This window comes from Telmatherina bonti, assembly GCF_933228915.1.
Source record: "Telmatherina bonti genome assembly, chromosome: 1".
Lineage (NCBI taxonomy): Eukaryota > Metazoa > Chordata > Actinopteri > Atheriniformes > Telmatherinidae > Telmatherina > Telmatherina bonti.
In genome coordinates this window covers 29,336,795-29,360,652 of record NC_136619.1, presented here as the reverse complement: position 1 = coordinate 29,360,652, position 23,858 = coordinate 29,336,795, and the positions used below count along the sequence as shown (strand labels likewise).

The window sequence follows — 23,858 nt, the reverse complement described above, 5'->3', positions numbered from 1 at the left end:
GTTGTAAAACTGTGAAGACCCTCAGTAGTTCCAGAGTTTGGTGCTGCTGCCCTCTAAATGAGCTGTTTACTAGTTTGTCAGCAAGACTTCCAAACACACATAACTTCTGAGGATAAAAACACAGCTGCATGTGTTCTGTGATGGAGAGAAAGGAAACAAAAATTCTTAAAAAAAACACTGCTGAAAAAAAAAAAAGAAGAAGCTCAAATTGCCCCAAGGAATTGGATGAAAAAATGAGAGGCTGGCAGCCACCAGGGAGCAGTAGAGGGTAGTGACCCTGATCACAAAGGTTATTTTCAATTGGTTATTTTCTGGGTTTTTAATTGAAAAAAAAAAATGGAGCATGCTCAATTTATAATGTATGAAATGTGTTGGAAACATAAGCGGATTCTTTTGGGGCATTAGAAGCATGGTGAGCAGCAGGATATCCATTCGCTAACAGTAAATATGTACAGTACATAGTTTTATAAAATTAGCCAATGTGATCTGATCTGTACAAATAAGGCAAATATTATATTACAGAAAGCAGAACAAATCATATTGGTGCAATGTTAAAGCTTCCTAGTAAAATCAATATGAGAGGGTAAGTTTAATGTTAACAGGTTGAACATGACCTTTTAGGAAAATAAAACAGTTAAGGTTTTCAAACTATTCACCAAATCCACCAGTTTTCCACTTTTAAAACATGTGATTATAATTGTTTGATATTCATAATAAACTCTTTCACTGGCCTTTACTGTCAAATAAACACATTATGCTGGTTTTAACTGTGAGTGCTTTAAATCAAATCAAATCAAACTTTATTTGTATGGCACTTTTCACACAAAAGCATATCAAAGTGCTTAATAACATAAAAATAAAAAAAAAGTTTCACACTTAAAAACACTCACACACGTTACCCACACCCTTCCCCTGACCATTAATGCCAAAATAAAAACTAATAACTTCAGGATTCTGTCATCTGTATCTGGCTTGACACTGCAGCGGGGTAAATATTTAAACCAACCCAGTAAAAATAACAAATTAAAGACTGGATGTCAAGCAGGTTTGGTCAAAAATTTACCAAATCAATCTATTGCATTGATAGCCCTAATTAGTTTACATGGTGTCAGAAACGTCAGTGGTTATAACAGATTCAGAAAATGACAGAAAATGCTCATGTTTTCAAGCCAAATTTCAATAGAAGAAGGCAAACTCTTACAAATGATACTGTGTATAAGAATTGCAAATGTTTTGTATTATGCATCAGACACAAGTCATGTGGCAGCTTGTATGTTCACACTCCTTGAGTCTAGTTTGCATTATCATCTCACTGGGACTTGATTTGCAAATACTCCTGATTGGCATCTCATTAACTGTTGAAGTGCAGCACAAGTGTCAGCCCGTGCGTCTGACCCGAATTGCCATTCATCATCAACACTCAGCTTATTCCGCTGCTGTTTAACAGGTCATGATCACATGTGTCAACTATATACAACAGTGTTACAAAAGGCGAAAAATGTTGGATTAATCGACAATGGGACTGTTCAAGGTGGGCACTGACGTCTGGGAAGGATAAAATTTTCATGATATAAAATGCAGCCAGTGCTGCAGTGACTCTTTGAAATCTGAGACTGCAGAATTTATCTGTGGTAGACTGAATTCTTAATGCAAGAGATGCATTGTGTGTACTTGTGTGTGTGTGTGTTTGTTGGAGTGTAAATGTGGTTGTGGTTAATGGCAGCTCAGTTTATAACCTACAAAAACATCAATTACATGTTCCAGTGCCCACACTGATTCTATTGTACACGAGTGACTGTATGCACATCTTCTACATTACACAGCATATTAATCTGGTAAGTCACTATAACATTGGTGCGATTTATTAAAATCATAGAACGTGCCTTAAAGAAGATGTGCGCGTGTGCATAATTGCTGAGTTGCGTGTGGGAATGGCATGAATGAAACTGGCCAAAGTAGGCTGAGATATGAATAAAAGTAAACGACCCCGCTGTTGCGTGTTTTGTTTGAATAAAAATGATGCATCCATACAAATGTTAATTTTCAATGTTTGTCACCTGCTTATCAAAAATGCTTTTTACTTCCTCCTTCCATTTGCCCCTAACCTTGACTAAGTGCAGCAACTGCTCCCAGTTTCCCCAGCACCGAATGGAAATTCATCATTACTATTCCACAGTCAAGACTGCAGGAAAACACAAAACAGCAATGCAGCTATTGACAAGTCCATCATGCAATCTGAGCTAACAAACTTGGGATTTCATCATCTTGCTCATCAGCAGCTCTTTCCTATGAATTATTTGTTGGCTCCTCTCCTCTTTGCCTGTCCTCTCCTCTTGATGTGGTAAAACCCATCAAGAATCTATAAGTAGGCCCTGTCCCTGTGTCTCTCAATCAAAATCAGGGGGAAAGCAGCTCCTCACCCAGTCTGCTAGCTGAATTATTTACCACTCATTGATGTGGTGGTTGACCAGCAGTTTTGCTTGTGAATTATTCATATCCCCTCTCCTCTTAGTCCAAAGGATTAACACTGAGAATGTATTCACATTTTATTTGCTGTGCTTCTAAATTTGCATACCTCAATATAACATTTGAATAATGTTTAAAAAAGGCCAGTTGGGAAAGACAATCTTATTTATAAGCATCATCCTGTTGTATTTCTCTCTTTTTTTTTTTAAAAACGTAATTGATTTTGACTTACAAATGCAGTTTGTTCGATTAAAACCCCTTTGGTTCAGAGCAAAATGTCAGGAGTGTGTAAAGTAGTCTTATGGGGGATGATTCCCAAAACCTGCAGGAACACGGCTGCATTAAATTCCCACGGTACTATGCATTAAAAAGACAGTGTGAAGCCTAATGATCTGCGTGTTTGTTAACCCATGTCTATGATGACAGAAATTACACCTGCAAGATGAGGCACTTAAATGAAAACACTGCAGGGTAAATCCAGCTAAACTGCACAGCTGTTGCTAACTTCCAACCCTGTTTGTGTAATAAGCCAACTAATTGGCATTTCAGGTTTACACTGAAGCAACAGGTAAGCCTCTCATTTAGTCTGATAGAGGGAACGAAGAAGGATAGTATTAGAGCTAAGGAAATCAAAGTGAGGACTGTTTAACCTAAAAACAAGGAAAATAAAGAAGCAAAAATAACAGTTCAAGCATGAATCTCATCATTGGGAGTTGGTGGAGTTAGGCATGCATTCCCTTTACTCCCCTCCAGGCTCCTTATGCCATTGATGGTATGTCTGATAAGTCAACACGATAAAATTATGTTTTCCTGTCGATGATGATGTTGCTGTTGCAGCAATTGATGCATTATTTCCTGCTGCAAAAGAAAAAGGGATAATATCCAGCTGTAGCTGTGTACTGGAAATGCTGGTGAAGGGATATTTCTGTGCAAGGAAAAGCGGGTGATAATATGTTGAGCTGGGAGTAAGTGTGTGTTTGGATTTGAATAAGTAAACCACAAACAAACATTTTATTTTTCAAAAATTACATTAATGTTGTTTTGCTTTTCAATGTCATTGTGTTAATCATGTGAATAATACTCATTAAACATGTGTATTATACATTTTAAAATATATAAGAAGATCAGCTAATAAGAACACAGTAGCAGCTGTTTGGGAGTTTTCTACTTTTTTTTTTTTTTTTTATTTCCTTTTTAAAAAATATAAAAATTAAAAAAGAAAAGAAAAAAACCCTCCAATCAATACCAGATCTCTAAACTAAAGTCTGAGAAACTTACTTCATTTCCACATGTTTGCTTATCCACTCTCGCCATTGACAAACGTGCAAATGTACAGTTTGCTTCTCTCTGTCAACCCTCTCAGTATTGAAGTTCAAGCTCTTTCATTCAGATGTTTTTTTCTGATGGGAGCAGAAAAATCATTTAAATATTTAGTTGCATTATTTTAATCCTAACAGATTTTGCTTCCACTCAGGGTGCCTCCATCCTCTTTTCCCCCTGCGCTGCCTTACCTCAAGGAACTATGGCTTTAGGTTTTACTGCGGCTAAATTCAAGAGCTCAAATGAATATAGCCTGGAACTACCATGGCCTCTGCCACACTTTCTGCTTCAGAGAATTCTGGAGGGGAAAAAATTCTTTACTTTTTCTTTACCTTTTCATGTTTCTACCTATTTCTTCAGCTGTGGCACTCAACATCTTTCTGTTTGAGTTCTCTTAAAACCTATGTTGCCAAATTTTGTCATACAGATCTTTCTCCACTTTATGTCACTTTAAAAACCAGATGAATATGTGATGACTCTACTTGGGCTTCTTAATTCATTTTCTTATGAAGTGGTGAAAATGAAGACAATATCTTGAGGTGTATCAACAACTATTTGAGAAGCATGTGGAAAAGTGATGTTGCCATCTACATTAACTTAACCATCATTGTTTCCTAAAATTGCTGCCTGTTTGGTGAACTAACATGAATTGTCACAATGATATGACATGAAAACTGAGACTGTGATTCTATAGGCCCGTCTCATTGAGTCATGAGCAACATTTGCAATAAAATGACCAGTGTCTAATGGAGATTCTATTATTGTGCATCTCATGTCTGAAAAAAGCTGCACTGTAACTCTTTTTAACCCTGTATAGGGCACTCAATGAAATACAATGAAATGATAAATTTTAACCTAAAATTGTCCTTGTTGTATGTACCAAGACCTCCATTCAGTTGTTCCATTTTTTATTTAAAAAAAAACTTGTTTCATGCTGAAAATGAAAGAAAACAAAGTGATCAAAAACAGTCAATTGCCTGATAAAGGGTTAAACAAGTTATATACGTCAATATTTTGAGTTAAATTTTGCTTGTTGAAAGTTCTACTCAAAGAGGGATAAAATTCACATTTGCTGTGGTCTGTTTTCAGCCAAACAGAAATATTTATACAGCGTGCCGACAATGTGAGTTTGCTGTAATGAACAACCACTCTGTACAAAGCTGTGCCTCGGGATGTGTGTTTGTTGTTCAAAGCTACAGTATAGCAGGCTTCTTGCTCCAGAAACATTGCACATTGTTTCTCTTTTTAACATAGCTATAAAATGCATGCACAATTCCTTAACATAGTTTTTTTGTATATTTGCTAAGTTGGACAGCTAAATTTAAACAATGATATCTTTCAAAATAAACATCGTATGATAATTTGCGCTCACACCTCTCTCTCTCGCTGACCTGCTGTCTCCCTGCTGCTGCACTTTTGGATAAACACACTGTCAGTGCTGCTGGTGTAGAGAGGGAGATGGCAAGTGACAGTGTGTGTCTTGGGAGCCGACACATATCCTGACACTTTTTTTTTCCCTCTGACTGGCAAATTTGATCATTGTACGATCTCTCCTCCGCCCTCTATTTACAGATAGCAGAACGGGTTCAAAGAGAATACTAATGAGCTTAAAATTCCAGTCACAGCATGATTCATCTCTTGGATCTCAGAAGGTGTGATACATTTTGCCACATGACATCCTGCACCTTTTAGGAAATGTACCCTCTTAAAAAAAAACCCCAACAGTCTGACAATAAATGGGTGCTTTAACGTGTCACTGCTAGTTTTGGGGCCAGATCTGCTTTTGCCTGCAGGATAAATATAGAGATACTGCCCTTACATTTACACAACATCCTAACTTGGCAGTCACCTTGTTCCATCACTGTTAAAATACAGTTAAAATACATATTGGAATGGTGTGAAGTCCTAAACTGGAGTTGACAGCAGATGGAAAAGTTAAGCATTAGATGGCAGCACAATGACACGTTCTCTTTTCTGCAAGCTGAATGCAGAAACTGTCTTAGGATTTTTGTGTAATGACTCTAAAGTTAAGCGAAAGCTTCATGGTCAATAATCCCTGTAAGCATCCTCATTGTTTCAGTTCTACCTGCTTTAGTTTGTTAGAACTCCTGCAGCTGATGCCAGTGTCTGCTTTAATAAAAGTGTTGCTCTGTGGCGCTCGCAACAGTGAACAAGAAATAAAACAAGACAGCAGACTCTATTATGAAGCGATACTTCAGAAAATACACAATAAGGAAACAACTGTTTTCTTTTGAGGCACATGGTTTTTTTTGTGTGTGTGTGTGTGGGTGTGTGTGTTTGTGCATATCTGTATGTGTGCTGGTAATATTCATTATACTGGCTACCTGTGGGGAGAGGCTGTCTCTGAAATGGCTGGTGCATGATTTAATGCTCCGGTAGCGTTTTCCAGATGGCAGGAGTGAGAAAAGTGTGTGTGGGCTGGATGACTGGTGTCCTTGATTATGTTCTGGGCTTTCCTTATGCAGCGGGTAATGAAGATATCATACAGCCACAGTAGGTCTGCACCAATAAATTTTTGATGGAGGCTTTATTGTGTTTTGCTGCAGTTTTTCAGTCCTGTGCAGTCCGATGTACTAAGCCATATACTGTGATGCAGGCTGTCAGAGTATCGCCGTTATGGTGCAGTGATGAAAGTCAAGCCAAGCCTCGGTTCTCATGCCAGAGCTCTAGAGTTTCCTTACAAACTGCTGTCTTTGTTGTGATTCCCTAAACTGTTGGTGGACACAGCTGGTATTATGAGGAAGGCCGTAATATGTACAGCAGTCACTGTATAAGTTTAGAAATATATCATGCGACCAGGTGTGTTAAAGTTTAAGCTAAAAAAAAAGGCACAAATTTACAGTTTTTTGACACCAAAGCCAAATGTTAATATGAAATACATATGCACTGTAAGATGGTATTATGTTAAGGCTGCATTTCAGCTACATAACTATCTTTAAATTGACTTCTATGAATGCATCCTTTTAATAATTTAGACCTTTTTGTTTTTACTGTAGAAAAAATGGGTTAGACAGGATGTCATGAGAAGACTAATTTGCTGCTAAACATTTTTATTTTTGCCTTTATGTTTTAGTCATCTCAGGTGTAACATGCACAGTCGCTTATAAAACATGTTTAATTTAAATTGTATTGTAGTTGTTGCTGAGCCAAGTCCCCAATCAGACCGAGTCTAGCGGACTATTATGATGTGAATTCATCCTAAAACAATTGTTAAAGTCAGCCAAACTTAGTGAACATTTCATAGATTAAAAGACTGATGTCTCAGCAGGATTTAAAGAAAACTTACCCATGCATTTATCTTTAGTAGTTAGTCCAGAATGCTGAAGCCTGAGCTGTTACCTAAACCAAGAAATTGGATCATATGACTCCAGTCCTCAGATCTTTACACTCTGAGAAATGAAGTGTTGTTTTTTTACTCGACTCAGTTATGTCAAATAGTTCCACACGACTGGGTGAGTTAAATCAAAAAAGTAAATCACATTTAATTCAAACTAGCTTTAAAGTAAATCTGATAAAACTAGGACAGTTAAATGATAAATGAAAGTTATTTTTAATTGACTTGAAATCATTAATTTGATTTAATATATTTATTTAAATTAAGAACATTATATAAAATGTATTCAACCAAGCTAGCTCTGCTTAAGTTATAGGATTTAGCTGACTGAACAGCGCTGTAATTTGCTCTGTTAAAATTTGTCAAATAAATTGTCAAACAAAGTTTTTCTTCAATTTACCTGATTTTAATAACTAAACTTTCAGGTAAAAACATTAAGTGAATTGAATGTTTTTCTTATTTCTTCTTCTTTTTTTTTTTATTCTGGTTTGGGCCTAATTCTTGAGGATCAGTCGTATCACCTCCATCCCTATTGTCGACTAAGACAGTTGGTCTTACAGGGCTGAACAGTACGTATACAATTCAGATGGACAGAAATTATAAATATATCAGGAAATACATCAACCTTCATAGCAAAACAATAAAATTGCATCAAAGAGTATGAACCGTTAATCAGTATTAATTATCACATTCTCTGAAATAACTATGATACCTGGAAGGTTTTGTCACAACTCAAAGTCTATGCAAACTCAGTTGCTGTCTTAATATGGATTGCCTCTTTACACAAATTGTAAGGAAAAAAAAACAACAGTTAAGAGTATGCGTGAACAAAATACATGGTAAACCCAGTCATTGACAACTAAGGCTTGTATTTACTAGGCTTGTATTTCGAACAAATGAATGACCAAAAAGTTAAACATTTTTCCAAAAACTTACAAAAAACAGAATAAGAGTGACTTTACCATGCTTTACTTAGTTCTTAACATGAAACTGGGATCAAAACAAAGAGGTAGTTAACATTCCGTGCGTTTATATTGGAGTTTTAATTCCTGTTTAATTCTGAATAAAAGTTAATTCCGCTTTAAACTGATGAAAAACGACCATGTAAACACTTAATTCCTAATGCTAATTTATATTCAGAATTAAACTTAATTCCGATGTAAGTGGCTGGTTTATTCGCATTTTAATTCAGATCTATTTAATTCTTCTGTCATGTAAACCTTCATTCTGCTCTAAGTTAATTCCGGTCATTCTGCCCACACTCATTACCTTGTCCTGTCCCGATGACGCGTGTTGTTTTGCCTCCCGTGTTTGGTGGTCTGTCTTTCTTCTTCTTCTCAGTTGCTGCAAAAAGTGAAGTAGTATGCTCGTGTTGAGCTGGTACTTCAAATTCATAATAAAAATAGCGGTGAAACTGGTACTTATCATGTCGTTTTTACAGTTGCGACTGAAAAGACGAGAAGCAGGGAGCCAACTTTATTTCCAGTATATGTCATGCATCATGTGCACCTTCTGTCCAATCAGAACCCTTCCCAACCCGCCGCTCTAAAGAGGAATTAGGTGAGGACGTGTTTCATGTAAACATTCATTCGGAATTATTATCTTCATGTAAACTTGTAACTGAATAAGTTAATTCCAAATTATTAATTCCAAATTAAAAAACACCATGTAACCGTACCCATTAACAGTGGAGCAGGGGAAACATGATCAGTAATCTGATCCAATGTCTGTATTAATGTAGCACAAAATATCTTTGTATCTATTAAGTATAAAGTGCAGAAAGTCATAAAATGCTGAATTTCTTTTCAAACTAAAAGCATTGTGAACCCAACATTTTCAACTCTCACCACACTAAAGCCATGTAGCGCTTTACATTTGCTCAAGTTCAAAGTACAACTGAGAGACAGCAGTTCCAGACAACTCCAGGGGCATTTTTTGTCCATATATATCTCAAATTTTATATTTTTCTTGCAAACTTCAACTCAAGGCCCAAGTTGTACATTTTTTTCCCCAATACAGCTGGGTCATGATAAAAGTTCAAAAGAAACAAAGAAAGTAGCAAAGTGGAAGGTCTCACAGAAGTTCTTGTAGAAATTCAGCAGTTTATGAAAACCAAACATAGTAAACAGACTTGTACTCATGTAAATCTTCTCCAGTCATGTTGACCACCCAAAGTGCTTTACACTACATGCCATATTCATCCATTCACAAACACACACACACATACTGTGATGACAAATCAGGGGATTCAATAGGCACGTCAATCTCCCATTTTTCCAGTCTCCCAACTTTTCTGCTTGAAAGACACCTGCTCTTCCTCTTGAGCCACAGTCACCCATGAGGCTCATAGTGAATCTTGAAACCTGCTCAGTGTCTTCTGTGGTTCAATGGAGGCTGTTTTACTCAAGTAATTTGTGTTTAGGAAACTGTATGTTGATGATAGCTCATCAAAACTCAAATGATTTCTGAAGAGATTCCCATGAGTATGCCAGGTGCTTTGGGAAACTCAGTTTTAGACAGTAGATCAAGCAGGACGCCACACCTCTAAGTGCTTGCAGCACAGCGCATCCGTCTGTGCTGACACCAATATCCTCAGGTGAATCTGCAATCTGCTCCTTCAGTCTGCAGGTACAGACTCCCAAAATCATCACTCCATTTTCTTTTGCCAGCATCAATATCCTAAACACGAAAGACAGAGATCATTTGATTACTTACAGATGCATAAGACAATTTACCTCACCATCCATTTTATTAGCCATCAACTTATCAAGCATTTTTTGATCAGTTCATCTTGTATTTCATTTGAAGAAACAGAGTCCTTGAGATGCATTCCCATCAAACATGAATGCTGGGAAACTCAATGAGAGAAGTCTGGATTTTTTCCAACATTTCTGTATAAAAAGACAGGCTGATAAATAAATAAAAAATAATAATTTAGATGGATTTTCTCAATTTCATTTCTAGTTATGATGTTTCAAAATTGACAACTGAAAGAGATTTCTTGTCCATGGCTTGACGAAGTTCCTAGTGCATTTGGCTTTTCTACCTTTTGAACACTAACAAGATGGTGAAAGAAGGGATCCACCTTGGACTTGATTGACAATAAAGGCTTGTGTTGGTGGAAGGAGGTGAACTCTGTAATAACCTAAAACGCATCAAAATGAAAAAAATGAAAGAAAAACATGGAAATAACCACCTCTGTATTAATGAAAAGTTTTTAGGATAAACACCTAGAATGATTCTGATTTAAACCTTTTTTCATGTAGAGTTTTAGTAATTGGTACCTTATCAAAACACCTCCAGTGCACTGTTTGCACTTCCACATGCACAGCGTAGGAAAATGAAATAAAGGAGAAATCTGTAATTAGCCACAACCAAATAATGAAAATAGGCTACACATTTTTTTCTCAAATCTAGTATTTATGAAGCAGATGTTCCAATGCTACCTCTAAAATGTAACACTGTGGTTGCATCCATCAAGCGTCACAAGGCTAAGCAGCCTGAAACTAAAATGTGGTGGTTTGCAGTTCAGTGGAGAGGACGGTTCAACAATAAAGTAGTTATTTTACAGTATTATACTTTATTTGAAAGCTTAAATAATTTGTTACACGTCCCATTACTTGTTATGCATATCTGACTGTGTGATCTCCACTAGACCATTGGTTGACTGCCTTGTTTCCACCCTACTACTGGCTGCACTGCTCCTTCCGGGATCTTCAGCTGGACCAGCTCGTCAGCCCTATTTAAGGAGCAGGCTGGCAATCATTCAGGGCAGCTGAGTGTTTATGGCTCAGTTTGCCTCACTTTGCCTTTGTTGTCAGTCTGGAAAGTGGTTTTGTGGTGTAGTAAGGATTTGTACCTTGTATCTTTGTGTTTGTGAGCCTAGTAGGGGTGTTTTGTAACCTGCCTTAAATAACTGTGGTTTTCTTGTGAATAGTTTGTCACCCTTTTGTTGTTCTGGGTGTGACGTGTAGCAGGTGAAGCCTTTTACAAATTTGTTTTGGTTCTTTGTTCCTGCCTGGTTGTCACGGGCAACAACATTCACGTCTGCAAATAAACACCTTTTTATTTAAAAGAACTTATTTGTGGGTTTAATGCTTAAAAACCTCTCCCCTTTTTCACTGGTGAGCTGGGGGTTTGTAGCACTTTGCTACATTTAACGTGTGCATACACTGGATTGTATTGTAAGCATTTTAAATCCAGCATAGTTTTATCAGGAATCCCACAGGGAGCAGTTGAAGGATCCGTGATCTTTATTTTATTTATTAACAACTTTCCTTTTTCACGTTGGTGGACTGTTCCCTAAATGTTTGCAATCCACATGGTCACATATTTTTTTTGGAAAAACTTTCATATATTTAAAGAGAAATTGCAAAATGCACATTGAAAACCTGTATATAATAACACACAGTCAGGCTTAGCAAGTACCACGAGAAAAGACAACATGAGTACGTTTCTCTTCTGGTAAGAACTATGAAACATTGTTTCATAAAATTTTACATGTCAACGTAGCAAAAACATTATAATATACCAATTTGGATTCAGAATCTAATAACCACTGCATGAATTTTCAATCTTTAAGTTCTTCTTTACTGGTGTTCTTCCAGGCTTCAGTTTTCCTGTTTTTTTTCCTGAGGTCCTGGTGAATCACAAGAAGCAGTTTCTTTACTCCATGCATGGGGGGAAAAAAGGAACCTTTCATCTGCCATTTTGCTTGACAGTTAAATTGTTGCCACTGTAACTTTTGCCTCTTATCAATGCCAGCTTCCATTAGATGCTGTCCATCAGGCTGTGGCTCTCTCCATTGAAAATTATTGGCTTTTTTGTGCATTGTTCAATTTGTGCCTATGATGTGAAAGCCCTGGACTACAGTCATTTGTCCAATTAACCAGTTACATGAAAGCAATACAGTGTTGCTATAGCACCGTGCCAGAGAGCTAGAAACCAATGGGCAAATAGGTGACTGGCAGGTAGGTTTAATTTGATTTCTCCAGCACAAAATGCTTCCTGTTTTACTCATCTTTTTTTTTCTTTTTTCTTTGAATGCTTCAGCAGTTAACTCACTTGTTTTTTATTAGCACTTTATTACCCCAATTATAAGTGCATTAATGAAATAAATTGGCAAAAGTGTTTGACTTTTCATTAGTACTGAAGAGCAGTCAAAGTCAGTTAAATGAGAAAATTCACAGGGCAGGCATTGGCCTTCGTCTTTCAGACAAATGTCCATTTCTTTTCATGGCTCAAGTTAAAACAGCTGCATGCAAATTCATCTTTTCATATCTGGAATACAACCTTGAACTATTTCAAGACCTGAAGTGCTCTACAATGCAGAGCAAATGAAAAGACCCAAAAGGAGAGATATTATGCCCTCTTTAAAAAGATGATTCATTGTCCTGTAATCCTAATGAAATACCTGTGACATACTTCAGTGAAAAAAGTGACAGAGATATTACACAACACCTTGATTTTACAACATGTATTGTGGCAACTGGTTTTGAGTGGTGGACTGAACAGCTCAACTCGTTGCCATATGCTTTTTTTTCTCTAAGATGTATCTGAATATACATCTGTCTAAATGAAAGCTTTAGGATACCACAAAAATCTAAACAGAGACACAAATTACACTCAGTGTTTCATGGTATTACTGTACAAAAGCGCATATGTTTGCCAATCTTTTAATTTTTTATGAAAAAAAATGATTTGAAGCAAAGACATTTATTTATATCTGAGCTAGAATAAAATAACTAATCAGAAAAGGATCATGCATGGTGTTATGTAGTATAATTATTTAGTAGTATTGGTAATATTTAGTCATTAGTTACGCTCCACACTCTGCAATAACAGCGGGTGTGGGCTTGTCCAGAGTTGAAGCAAATCAAAGTACCTGTCTTATGGAGTAGAGCCTAATAACAGTTAGGCATTTCAGACTTGCTTCATAGTGTCAGTAAGAGTGGTGTGGCTGTTCAATATAATCAAACACTTCACATTTACTCCCCAGTCCCAGACAAGCTGAAGAATCGAGCAGCCTGCTGAGTGACGGGCTCGGTCAAATGTGACCAATCTTTCCATAGCTTTGGAACAAATAACTGGCTGTGAAAGATAATTATAGGTCATGGGACTTGATTGATTAATTAATAATGTTTGATGCAAATCAAGTGTTCTAGTAATGGCCACAATGAGAGCAACACAACGGTTCAGGTCAAACTGTTCATTGTTTATGGATTTATGTATAACTAAAATCAAAATTTAGCAAATTGCATTTTTATACCAAATCCAGGTTTGATTTGTCAATGGAACATTTTTTTTAAAAAGTATTACTGTTCAGCTTTATTTTCTGTTTATTCATTTGTATAAATTAAACTTGAGTCATGTCATTGTTTATAAATAAGATATAAATATCTCATCTAACAACGATGAAGGCCGACAATATTCCTGCTTTTGCCAACAAATCTCATGAAAAGACCAAAAACTTTTAGGCTTTTAGTCTCTTCCTTATCATTTTCTTAGTTTTGTAACTTGATATGGTTCAGGAACAGGATGGAACTGAAAAAAGATGGACTACATCTTTATATATATTTATATATACATACACACACATGCAATTTCTTTTTTCAGGTAAACTGTTTGAGAAGCAATTTTAAATTTAAAAAAAAAAAAAAAAAAAGAGACCTGGCCAAGAGGCTTCAGTATACACATACTTTTTTTTTTTTTTTTAGCACAATAAAGCTCACAGAAGACTTTTAGTTAAGTTTTTCTTTATTATTATTTGTGTGTGCAGCAGAGTTAATAGTGTTCTTGTTGTCGCCATAATAAAGAATCATGTGTCTTGGTGCAACAGAAGATCTCACAGTAGTGCCTTTAAAAGTTATCTACATGTGTAGAAGACTCCAGTTCAGGGATACAACATATGCCAAGTAATCTTTACACAAGTTATTAGTAAAAGGTATGTTAACATCTTTAAAATGACAGAATCCACTATTTAAATAGTTGTATTCTGAGCCATCATTCCTCCAAATCACTAAACCTTGAATTCCTGTTTGGTTTAAGCATTTTTGGGTCTTCATGTCATAAAAAAAGAATCTGCACTGAAGTGATTCAAAGCTTAAATTAAGTGTGTGTAATACTGAGGAGCTTCAGTATTATCAGTAATATCAGTCAAAGATTTAAAAAAAAAAAAAAAAGTTACCTGAATGACAAAACTCACTACATTTCTTTCAGACAAGTTTAAAACTCTTGAAATATTTAAGCTACTGAAGTGTGACTACCAGGCAAAGTTTCATTGTGAGCAGACACCAGGGTTGTGAAAAATGCAGAGGAAAAAAGGTGTAAATTAACTGCAAAAACTAAATTAGTCAGGAAGCTACTGAACCCCTTATCCAGTGCGATGATTTTTTATAGGATGAAGTGTTTGAAGTGTAAAACGTGAGGTGGCCAAGTTGAAGAATGCTTACACGATACCACCTCTGAGGAAGATTCACAAGTGCAAGTGTCACAGTGTGGGCCAAGAAATGCTTGAGGAAAGATAGCTTTGTTTGATGGATAAAATTAGTGATGCACTTGATGGAGCACATGGATGGAACGAGCTTGATCACTAATAGATATCAAACACGACTTTGAACCAGCAGGGTGGAGGAAGAGCGCTGTGTAAGCTGCTGTCTTCAAGGATGAGCCACTTGGACTTTCTTAGGTTAAAGACAGACTTTAAATCAACTTCCAAACCTGCTGCCATCTTCTGGAAGGTATTTAGTTCAAAAAGTGTTTCAGGAAGAAGTAATAAACATACAAGAGGGCTGTGATATGTATATAGGACAGTATCCCACTCCATTTCCTTGCTACCAGCAATGGGTAAAAGGATGACTAAGTAATGAACTGGCAGTTGTTTTTTAAGCAATTTCCATGACAAACATGGACAAATATGAACCGAGGATGGAAAATCTGTATTTAGTCAGGTGAATACGCAGATGATCAGTTTCACAAAAGCAAAATGTCAAGTCAACTCTAGATCACTTGTCCTCAATCTAAGTTTTAAGATAAAAAAAAAGTTGACTGCCATTTGACTGAAGTTTATGCGATGGAGTTCCTTTATGAATGTGTCGGAGAAAGCAGATATTTTCCTTACTTATTCTTAAGAAGTATTGTGGAGCTCTGCCTTTTAGCTCAGTGCATATGATAAATATGTGAAATTTATAGCTCAGATGCTCATTATTTCCCATGTGCAAGCTAATGATTACCAGACGCTGTTTCCTTTTAAAGATGGCTTCAGAGTTGACGGTCTTTGAACTCTACATACAAAGCCCTCGAGCAGTGCTCTACCTCCAATGAAACTGTGTTAAAATTCAGTCAACTCCCAAACAAGGCAGCACTTTGGCACTGTGAAAGCCCATTATTCTCCATAATATGTTGAACATTTGGTCATATTTCTGCAGTAATTGGAAGGGAAATCATGCTAATTACACACAAAGAGGGAGAGCTGAAAGAGCCCGAGCTCTTCATCATCGAACCTGTCACTGTTGAGCTGCAGAGATGGCAGACGGGCTCAGATATGTCCCAGCAAACCCTAACACTGTCTCTCCCCTGCCTGCTCTGAACCACAGCAGTTACTAATTACCATAGACACTACCTTTCTGATCAACACAAAGCATTCGCTCTTGTTTCCAATGACGCACCATGAATTTAAATGAGCCAATTAGGAGGTGCATTTCCCCTGGTGTCGAGTTCACAGAGTCTTTGAATTAGATTCTGCGGCACAGCATTACAGCAGAAAGTTGAGCTGCCCTGTAGGCCGAGAAGAAGGACTGCCATGTAACTCGGATTATAGATTTATTTATAGTTATAGGTATAGGTGGAAGTAATCAGAACACTCATATTAAGTGTTGGTTCAGCAGTGAATCCCTCCGTGCATATAGCATTGTGGGTTTTTAATAAATGACTGTTTTTTTTTTTTTTTTTTTTTTTTTTGAAAAATCCTATTAAAAATCAAATTGCAGTAGACTACAGGGCAGAAATGCTGATTTCTTTTTATAGTGCTAGTTGTTTTGTGCTGGTTTGTTGCTTCTTACAAGAACCTTGTGGCTGATTGGCATAATATGCAGCTTTGAAGGTTTCTTGTCCTTTTATTTGCATATATATATATATATATATATATATAATATATATATATATATATATATATATATATATATATATATATATATATATATATATATATATATATATATATATATATATAATGTGTAATAAAAAAACAAAGAAAGGCAGAGAAGTTCATTCAAAATTATGTAAAAGAATTCTTCCCTAACCTGCACTTTGCTGTGTCTCTCTTTATAACTAGCTACTGCAAGGAAAATCCATCCCGAAACTGGGGTCACTGGACCAGATTGAAACAGGAAGTGGAGATGCAGAGGGACGTTACAGTGGAGACTGTGATGATGAAGATGGCTGTGCTGGTTCAGGTGGTGGCGAGGTGAAGAGGAAAGTTTCCCAAGTCTTGAAATGTAAGTTGAAACATTTTCAACTTTTAAATAACAGCCAGCTGATTGGTTTTCATGGCTCCAGACAGATATAACACAAATAAAAAAACAGGTTTCTAAACCAAACGCACACATTAGATACTGAAGAAAATAATATTCTTGACGCACATGAGATTGAAAAATATGCCTACCTTAGCAAGTGAAATGCATTTCTGCATTCTGTTTAATTTACCTTGTTGAATTCTATATCTTACAATTTATTATTTCATAGTTGTGAGATTTTAAAAATAAACTCAATTTCTGATCAGAAAAGTCAATCCAAGGAGTGGTTGCATAAAAAACGAAGACTTACAGTAGTCCCCACTTTATGACAGCAGTAATAATAGTCATTAAAGATAATAGTTGCTATGGGGACATTATTGCAATCAAGGTCTGTAACTTGAAAAATTATTGCTCCTCAGTGGTTCAGTAACCCTCCATGAATCACAGTAGCAGAGCGCTCCTCTTCATTTTGTTACCTTGTGCCCTCTCAGCACATGGATTCCTCCTCTCCTCTCTCTACTCTCCATCAAACATGCTAACAACCTGATTAATCACCCTCCTTGGTTTTGCCTATGGCAACTGCAATGAAGCGGGGGTCATCCAAACACGCCATTCTATCTGAGAAAATGTTTCCTCTGCTGCTTGTCAGTCTTACTGGAGGCTTCAGCAGCTCAGGGAAGCCGCATAACAATCGCTCATCTGAGGCTGTCGGGAGGCTCTGACATTTATCAGCCATTACAGCCAAGCTGCCTTTTCCTTGTCACAGGCCAGATCAGCCTGTCTCCTGTATTCGTGACCTACTGTGTGTTGTGACCTCTTTTGAACATCTGTCCCCTGCTGCCTGACCCTCACACAAGCACAGAGGAATTTCTTCAAGAATGGACTTGTGGTCACTTTCCTGTAGTAAGTTGTTTTTAATTTAGAATTCATGGTGATGTAGAATAAAATGAACCAATGGATATTGCAAGCCAATGATGTAGCAAACAAAAATTTTATGATGGAAATTTAATTAGAAGTAACATTCTAACTAGCACGACACAGATAGACATAAAAATACTCACTGACTCATTCAGAAAAACACACCGTCGAGAGCTAAAGTTGCCAAATAACACATTTAACCGAGTTACCATTTGAATACTGGTCAACTGCTCTTTGACCAACAAGATAAGTTCATTTCATTGGCACTTTAACTAAAATTTGACTACCAATAAAGCAGATGGAATGCCCTTTCTGCAGTGGCTGAATAAACATGTTGAGGTCATTCTTTTTAAAATATGGTAATTAAAACTTCAGCTGACAGTAACTAAAGTTAAAGTGATATACTGTAGTGGTTTCATATAAAATTGAGAAGTATATTGTCAATTTTTTGAGTATCTAAAAGTTTACATATTCCTACCTTAAAATGTTCATTGTAGCTGATAATAGAAGGAGTTGTAATATAAAAGCTGGCATTGTGAAACAATGTTGCTTTCTGAAATACTTAGTGCACCTCCAGTATTTCAATCTGTAGCCCCAAAGCATCCATTTATTTTGCTAGATTTGTAGCTGTCATTCAAACTTGTGTTTTCATTTCAAAATACTTTAAAACCAGTGTGAAGGCTACCAAATCATGTCAGGTTGACCCCTTTTTTCATCTGTTCACACCCACAACGGTGGCAGACATCAGGTCAGTTCAATATGCTAGTTTTACCTGCATCCTTTGATTTGAATAATTCTACTTTTTAAAAGGCAATCCCTGACACCGACAGAAAAGCTCTCCAGAATGAACAGATATTTTGTACGATTTAAGATTTAATCAGATGAAATATTACAAATTGGTTGACTTTTTGCTGCTCTAAATTTACTTGATAAAACCATTTTCTTCCCACTTTCAAGTTTAGAAAAAGTGATCATAGCTTTTATAAAATTAAATAAATGGAATATAATAATATATATCCCCTTTAGTTTTTATAAACATATAATTAGCATACAGTATCATCACCTTCTGTGATATGTGTCTAATCTCAGCAAAGTCTCCTCTATATATGGCTGATATTAAAATATTTTTGGAGCTGAGTTGCTGGTGTTCTGGCTAAAATTAATCCTGTACTTTACTTCCATTTTGTTGTTTACCTACTCTGTCTCTTTAGTTTCTAAATGTTCCACCAAAAATTATTTGGTGGAACATTTAGGCCCAAAAATTATTCTGTTGTTAACAACAATGGATAAGACTTGACCGATACATCCTCAGCAGATGCTAAATATAGGCAGTCAATTGATCGAGAGCCACCATTCCTCATTGTCCTGTGTCTTGACAGAGGACACAAATATTGTATCTGTGTATGTGAATACGCATTGAAGAATTTTTATGGGTGGCCGACATCTTTTCAAATGATACATAACCGCAGTTATGCATCAGCACTCAGTTTATAAAAGTTTTCTTAAATCCCTGCAGGTAAAATAGGAATGTAAATTCGGAAATGACATCCCCCTCTAAGGAAATGTCACAGTGTGTGGAAGGGGTTCGGCAGTCCTGCAGAGATATTGCTGATGGTGTAGAACATGATTCTGTTTATAATTCTCTCTGATGAATCAGTGATCTCCAGTGTTTCACAATAGGTGGTCGTGATAGTCTCCAGATTCTAAACATGAAAAACCACAGGATAGAGTTAAACCTATTTAATCTGTATAATGCTGTGGAGGATCTCTTACTGTGTCCATATGCTGCTGAGTCCTGATCTACAGGCACAAAGGTGTTGTTGTAAGTGAGAGGTGACCAAAGCGGTGATTAATGATAGCTTTCTGTATGCTCATCAGTAAGGTTCACCCTATTCTTCACTGTATATATATATATACATGTATGTGTGTGTGTGTGTGTGTGTATATATATATATATATATATATATATATATATATATATATATATATATATATATATATATATATATATATATATATATATATATATATATATAAAATCTTTAAATGACACTGTTATTTAATATAAAGAAATTTCACTTTGCCTGCTGTTTGAATTCTGTAGAGTTACTACAAGTTCTTTTTGCAATAGAGTTCATAAATTGGCTACCATGAGGTTAAACCACTGTGGTGTTGATACAGTTTTAATGAATGCTGTTAGGTTTTGCAGTACTTGTGCAAAACTTCAAAACAGGAGGCTGGAGAGACAACAATGTAATATTAAATACAAGAATGAGAAACAAGCTCAATAGAAATAGTTGGAAAACTGTATGCAGTGGAGATCAAAACATATGTTACCAAATACAAGACCAACAAAGAAAAATCTGAACAAATACAATTATCTAGGCGCAAATTAAATCACAGTGACAGTTAAGGATGGGCCAACAATGGGGCAGGAAAAAATATCCGATGAGGTGCTTTGTTTTCTGAGCTTTTTCTTCAGTGTTTACACATCCAGTCGGAATTTTGAAGAAGATTTAAGACGGTATGTTTGTATTTCCGGCTGTCATTTTATTGCAAGAGTGCCAGTCAATCAACGGGGATTAACTGCCGCAGTGTTACCATCTCCCAATCAGATGAAGAGCTTAAAGACCGTGTATAATTTAATTAGATTTCTTTCTTTACAATTATTCATAATCCTTCTCCTTTGTGTCTTTGATATTTATCTGCCGAACATGGTGATGATAGATCGGTGTGATAAAGAAATCAAATGGGATGAGCTTGATATACACAATGCAGCCTTGATTTAAGGGATTATCACATTATGCAAAATGATCATTGTGAGAAAATGTTACGTATGTGACAAGACTCAGCAAATTGCATGCAGACTTCAGACATTTTAAAGATAAAAGCAAAACAAAACAAATGATCATTTAGTGATGTATGGGTTTTTTTTTTTTTTTTTTTTTTTACCAAGTTCAAAATGGATGTAACACTGATAAAGAATACTCAGCTTTGTAGTTAAACACACATCCAGTGTCATTCATGCTTTGTTTTTTTTGCAACATAATTCTCCATTTTAACAGTTTCTACACACCTGGCAGTGGCCTCAGCAAACATGGTCATCTGACTTCTCTTTAATTAAATGAAACAAACATTTAACCCTGCTGAGTACTTCAATGTCAAAACAATTATGAGATCACAGTGTTGTGTATTGCATCTGGTTACAGAGCATGTAAAACATCACAACTAGCATTTTAATTACTGATTGTAACACACATAATTGCACTTCTCATTAACAAAATCTATGATATTTCTAGTTTCTGTGCTGCTGTGTGGGCTTAGGCTTAGGCTGTGTTATAATAAGGAGAAAAGTAAGTTTACTTTTGACATTCACAAGCTCAGATTTCTAATAATATTTAAAAATGCACTGTTTAGTCTTTGTGTTACAGCTGTCTGAATTTTGTGACCATAAATCCTTGATCCTGAGGTGAATGGTCTCAAGTAAATGGTATAAATTATTGCTACAATTATCTTCATAATTGAGGCTGATGGCATAGTTATACCCTTACAGGTAGCTAAATAACAAAGAAAAAAACTTTGCTTCATTCAGCTCTGAAAATAATATATCCAGTTTTGCCTCTTCTGCCTTTCAGACATGAATCACTACATTAGACACCCACAGTTATGTGTAACTGGTAAAATATTTCTCTTGGTTGTCTCCTTAGTCAGAACTTACTATTCAAACACATAACATGGCAAGGTTGATGAAAATTTGATTAATTCTGGAGGGTTTTAGTTTTAAATGAAAGTGTTTTGTCCAATAACTTAATATTATGAAAGGTAAATGTTTATATCAATTTTTTATAAAAGTTTCATGAAGTGTTTTTTCTCAGAAGCTCACATACAAACTATCACTATGCACTAAAAACCTCATCCTATGTTCTAAAAGGGTTAGAAATGGTTCAGCCGTTACAGCAGCTGTCCACCAGTTGGAAAGTTTATAACTTGGTCTTTTTCTATATGTGCTGAATAACTCCTTTGTTGTCACTGATGTGTGAAGTAGTTAATATCCATTACATTTAAGACAGCAAGAAAAGGTTTAGGTCTTTACTTTTCCTTTGTTTATACACCAATGTGTCAGACTTTATACAAAATGTTCTACTGGATGCTGTTTTATTCAGTCTGAGTCTACACAACATATAGCTTGAATGGATTCTACCATTTGTGTGACCACAAGCTCATTTCATTTTAATCCTGTCATGTCCTTCTCCCCTGCATTGGTAGACATTCACCTGCTGCCACAACATTTTAATGTTGTATTAATGGCCTGTGGATAATGTGTCACAGTTGTGACCTGATTTTAAGTCTGGCTATGAGGAGGGTTTCTGTACAGCATACGGATGTGGATCAGAGCTGCTGCAAACAGTTGCTGCTTTGGACTTTATTTACCTTTTCATTGATATTCTTCTTGCCCTATGAAAGTTTCATTTGTACTTACAAAGCACAGTTACATTATATGTTATATACATTACATAAATAAATACATTTGAATAAATTAAAATTGAATTTTATGGTTTAATAAGTGGTCCTCATATATTTTATGTCGGGAAATGGGAAAACACAGTAGTTTCCTGGCCAAAACGGAAGACTTGACAGATATATCAAGATGACCTGAAGGATCTAATAGGTTCATACTGGGACAGGAGGTCTCTGATACTTTGGTCATTCAGACCTTTATAGACCAGTAAAAGAACTTTAAAGTCTATCCTTTGACGGACATGCAGCCAATGTAAAGACCTCAGAACTGGACTGATATGGTCCACTTTCTTGGTTTTAGTGACTTGAGCAGCAGAGTTCGGAATTAGCTACAGGTGTCTCATAGATTTTTAGGAAGACCCTTAAAACTTTGTTACAGCAATCAAGCCAAGTAAAGATGAAAGCTTGGACTAGTTTTTATTCAAGTCCTGCTGTGACATCAAATTTTCCTTGATAGGTTCTTAGGTGATAGCAAGCCGACTTTGTGATTCCCTTAATGTGTTTATTCAAAATTTGAATTCGAGTCCATCACTGCACCCAGATTTTGGCCTGGTTGGTGGTTTTTAGGTGTATAGAATGAAGCTTTGTGATGACCTGCAGTCATTTCTCTTTAGTTTTTTGTTTAGCTGAAAAAAGTTCCAATCATTAATTCCCCTCAATGATTTACCAAAAGCTTGCTCAGGTCCTCAGTCTCCTGGTGACATAGTAATATATATCTGTGTGTCATCTGCATAGTAATGAACTAATGTTATTCTGTATGATCTGTGCTAATGGAAGCATAGATGTTAAACAAAAGAGGCCTCATTATGGACAAGAGATGTTTCCGTTCTTTTTTTTTTTTTTTTTTAAAGATGAGAGAGCGTACCCCCTACACCATACACCCCCAAAGTTTGTTTTATTTGCAGAGATTTTATTATATGCCAGTAGGCTATTTCATTTGTTCACTTTCTAATTTTATCGACAGCATTAACTTTCTCCATAAATTTGCTCCCATATAGCTTTTTATTGTGTTATTCAGATTTCTTTGCTGTATGTCATGTTTTCCCTCCAAACTTGCCATGCTGCAAACCATGTCATGCACAAAACCCTCATTTAAATAGAGAATATGCAACACAGTTGCACCTGCCACTTATTTACGCAATCACTCTTAGTAAATCCCTGTCAAACTGGTTCAGCCTCACGTGCAAAATTCTACAGTGCACGCAAATTACTACATGCAAACTGGGATCTTTGTAGCTCTGGCCCTAAATAAAAAAAAAAAAAGAAAAATGTGTGGGCAATACTGGAGTGGGAGGCATTCTGAATGGGTGCGGGATGGCATTGAGAGTCAACAGGAGTGGGATGGGATAGAATTTTTTTATTTTATACTCTGGGATGGGACAAGATTCTTTTTCTGTGGGAATGGTTTGGACGGAAGTGAAATTCTACTCCTATATCATTATCTCGTCTACACTATAGATTGTAAAATAAAGTTAAATGAAAAATACTTTCTTGATAGAAAAAAATTGTACTTTTTAAACTAAAAGCACTATGCAAATACAAACTTTTGCCAATGGCATAATTCCCCTGTTTTCCCAATAATGAAAAATCTTTTAAAAAGCTCCTGGATCCAGGCGGTAATCCAGATTACCCCCCAAAATCAAATCACTTCTTCCTTATTCCATTTCTGAGCTTTCCTAAAAAATGTCGTCAAAATCTTGTGTGTTAGTTAGTTAATTATTCTATTTAATTTCAAACAAAAGAAACATAAACTATACAAAAAAAGAAAG

The 23,858-nt window shown here is 36.1% G+C and overlaps 1 protein-coding gene across 1 annotated transcript in view; it reads left to right on the top strand.

Moving 5' to 3' along the window:
• The window catches only part of LOC306774364 (glypican-5-like), a gene marked incomplete at both ends in the record, with an annotated part of 133,618 nt that overhangs the window by 63,494 nt on the left and 46,266 nt on the right, over nucleotides 1-23,858 (top strand). The window contains one exon of the mRNA XM_079264383.1: nucleotides 16,473-16,635. Within this exon, the coding sequence (XP_079120509.1) occupies nucleotides 16,473-16,635 (163 nt within the window). The remainder of the gene's footprint in view (nucleotides 1-16,472; nucleotides 16,636-23,858) is intronic.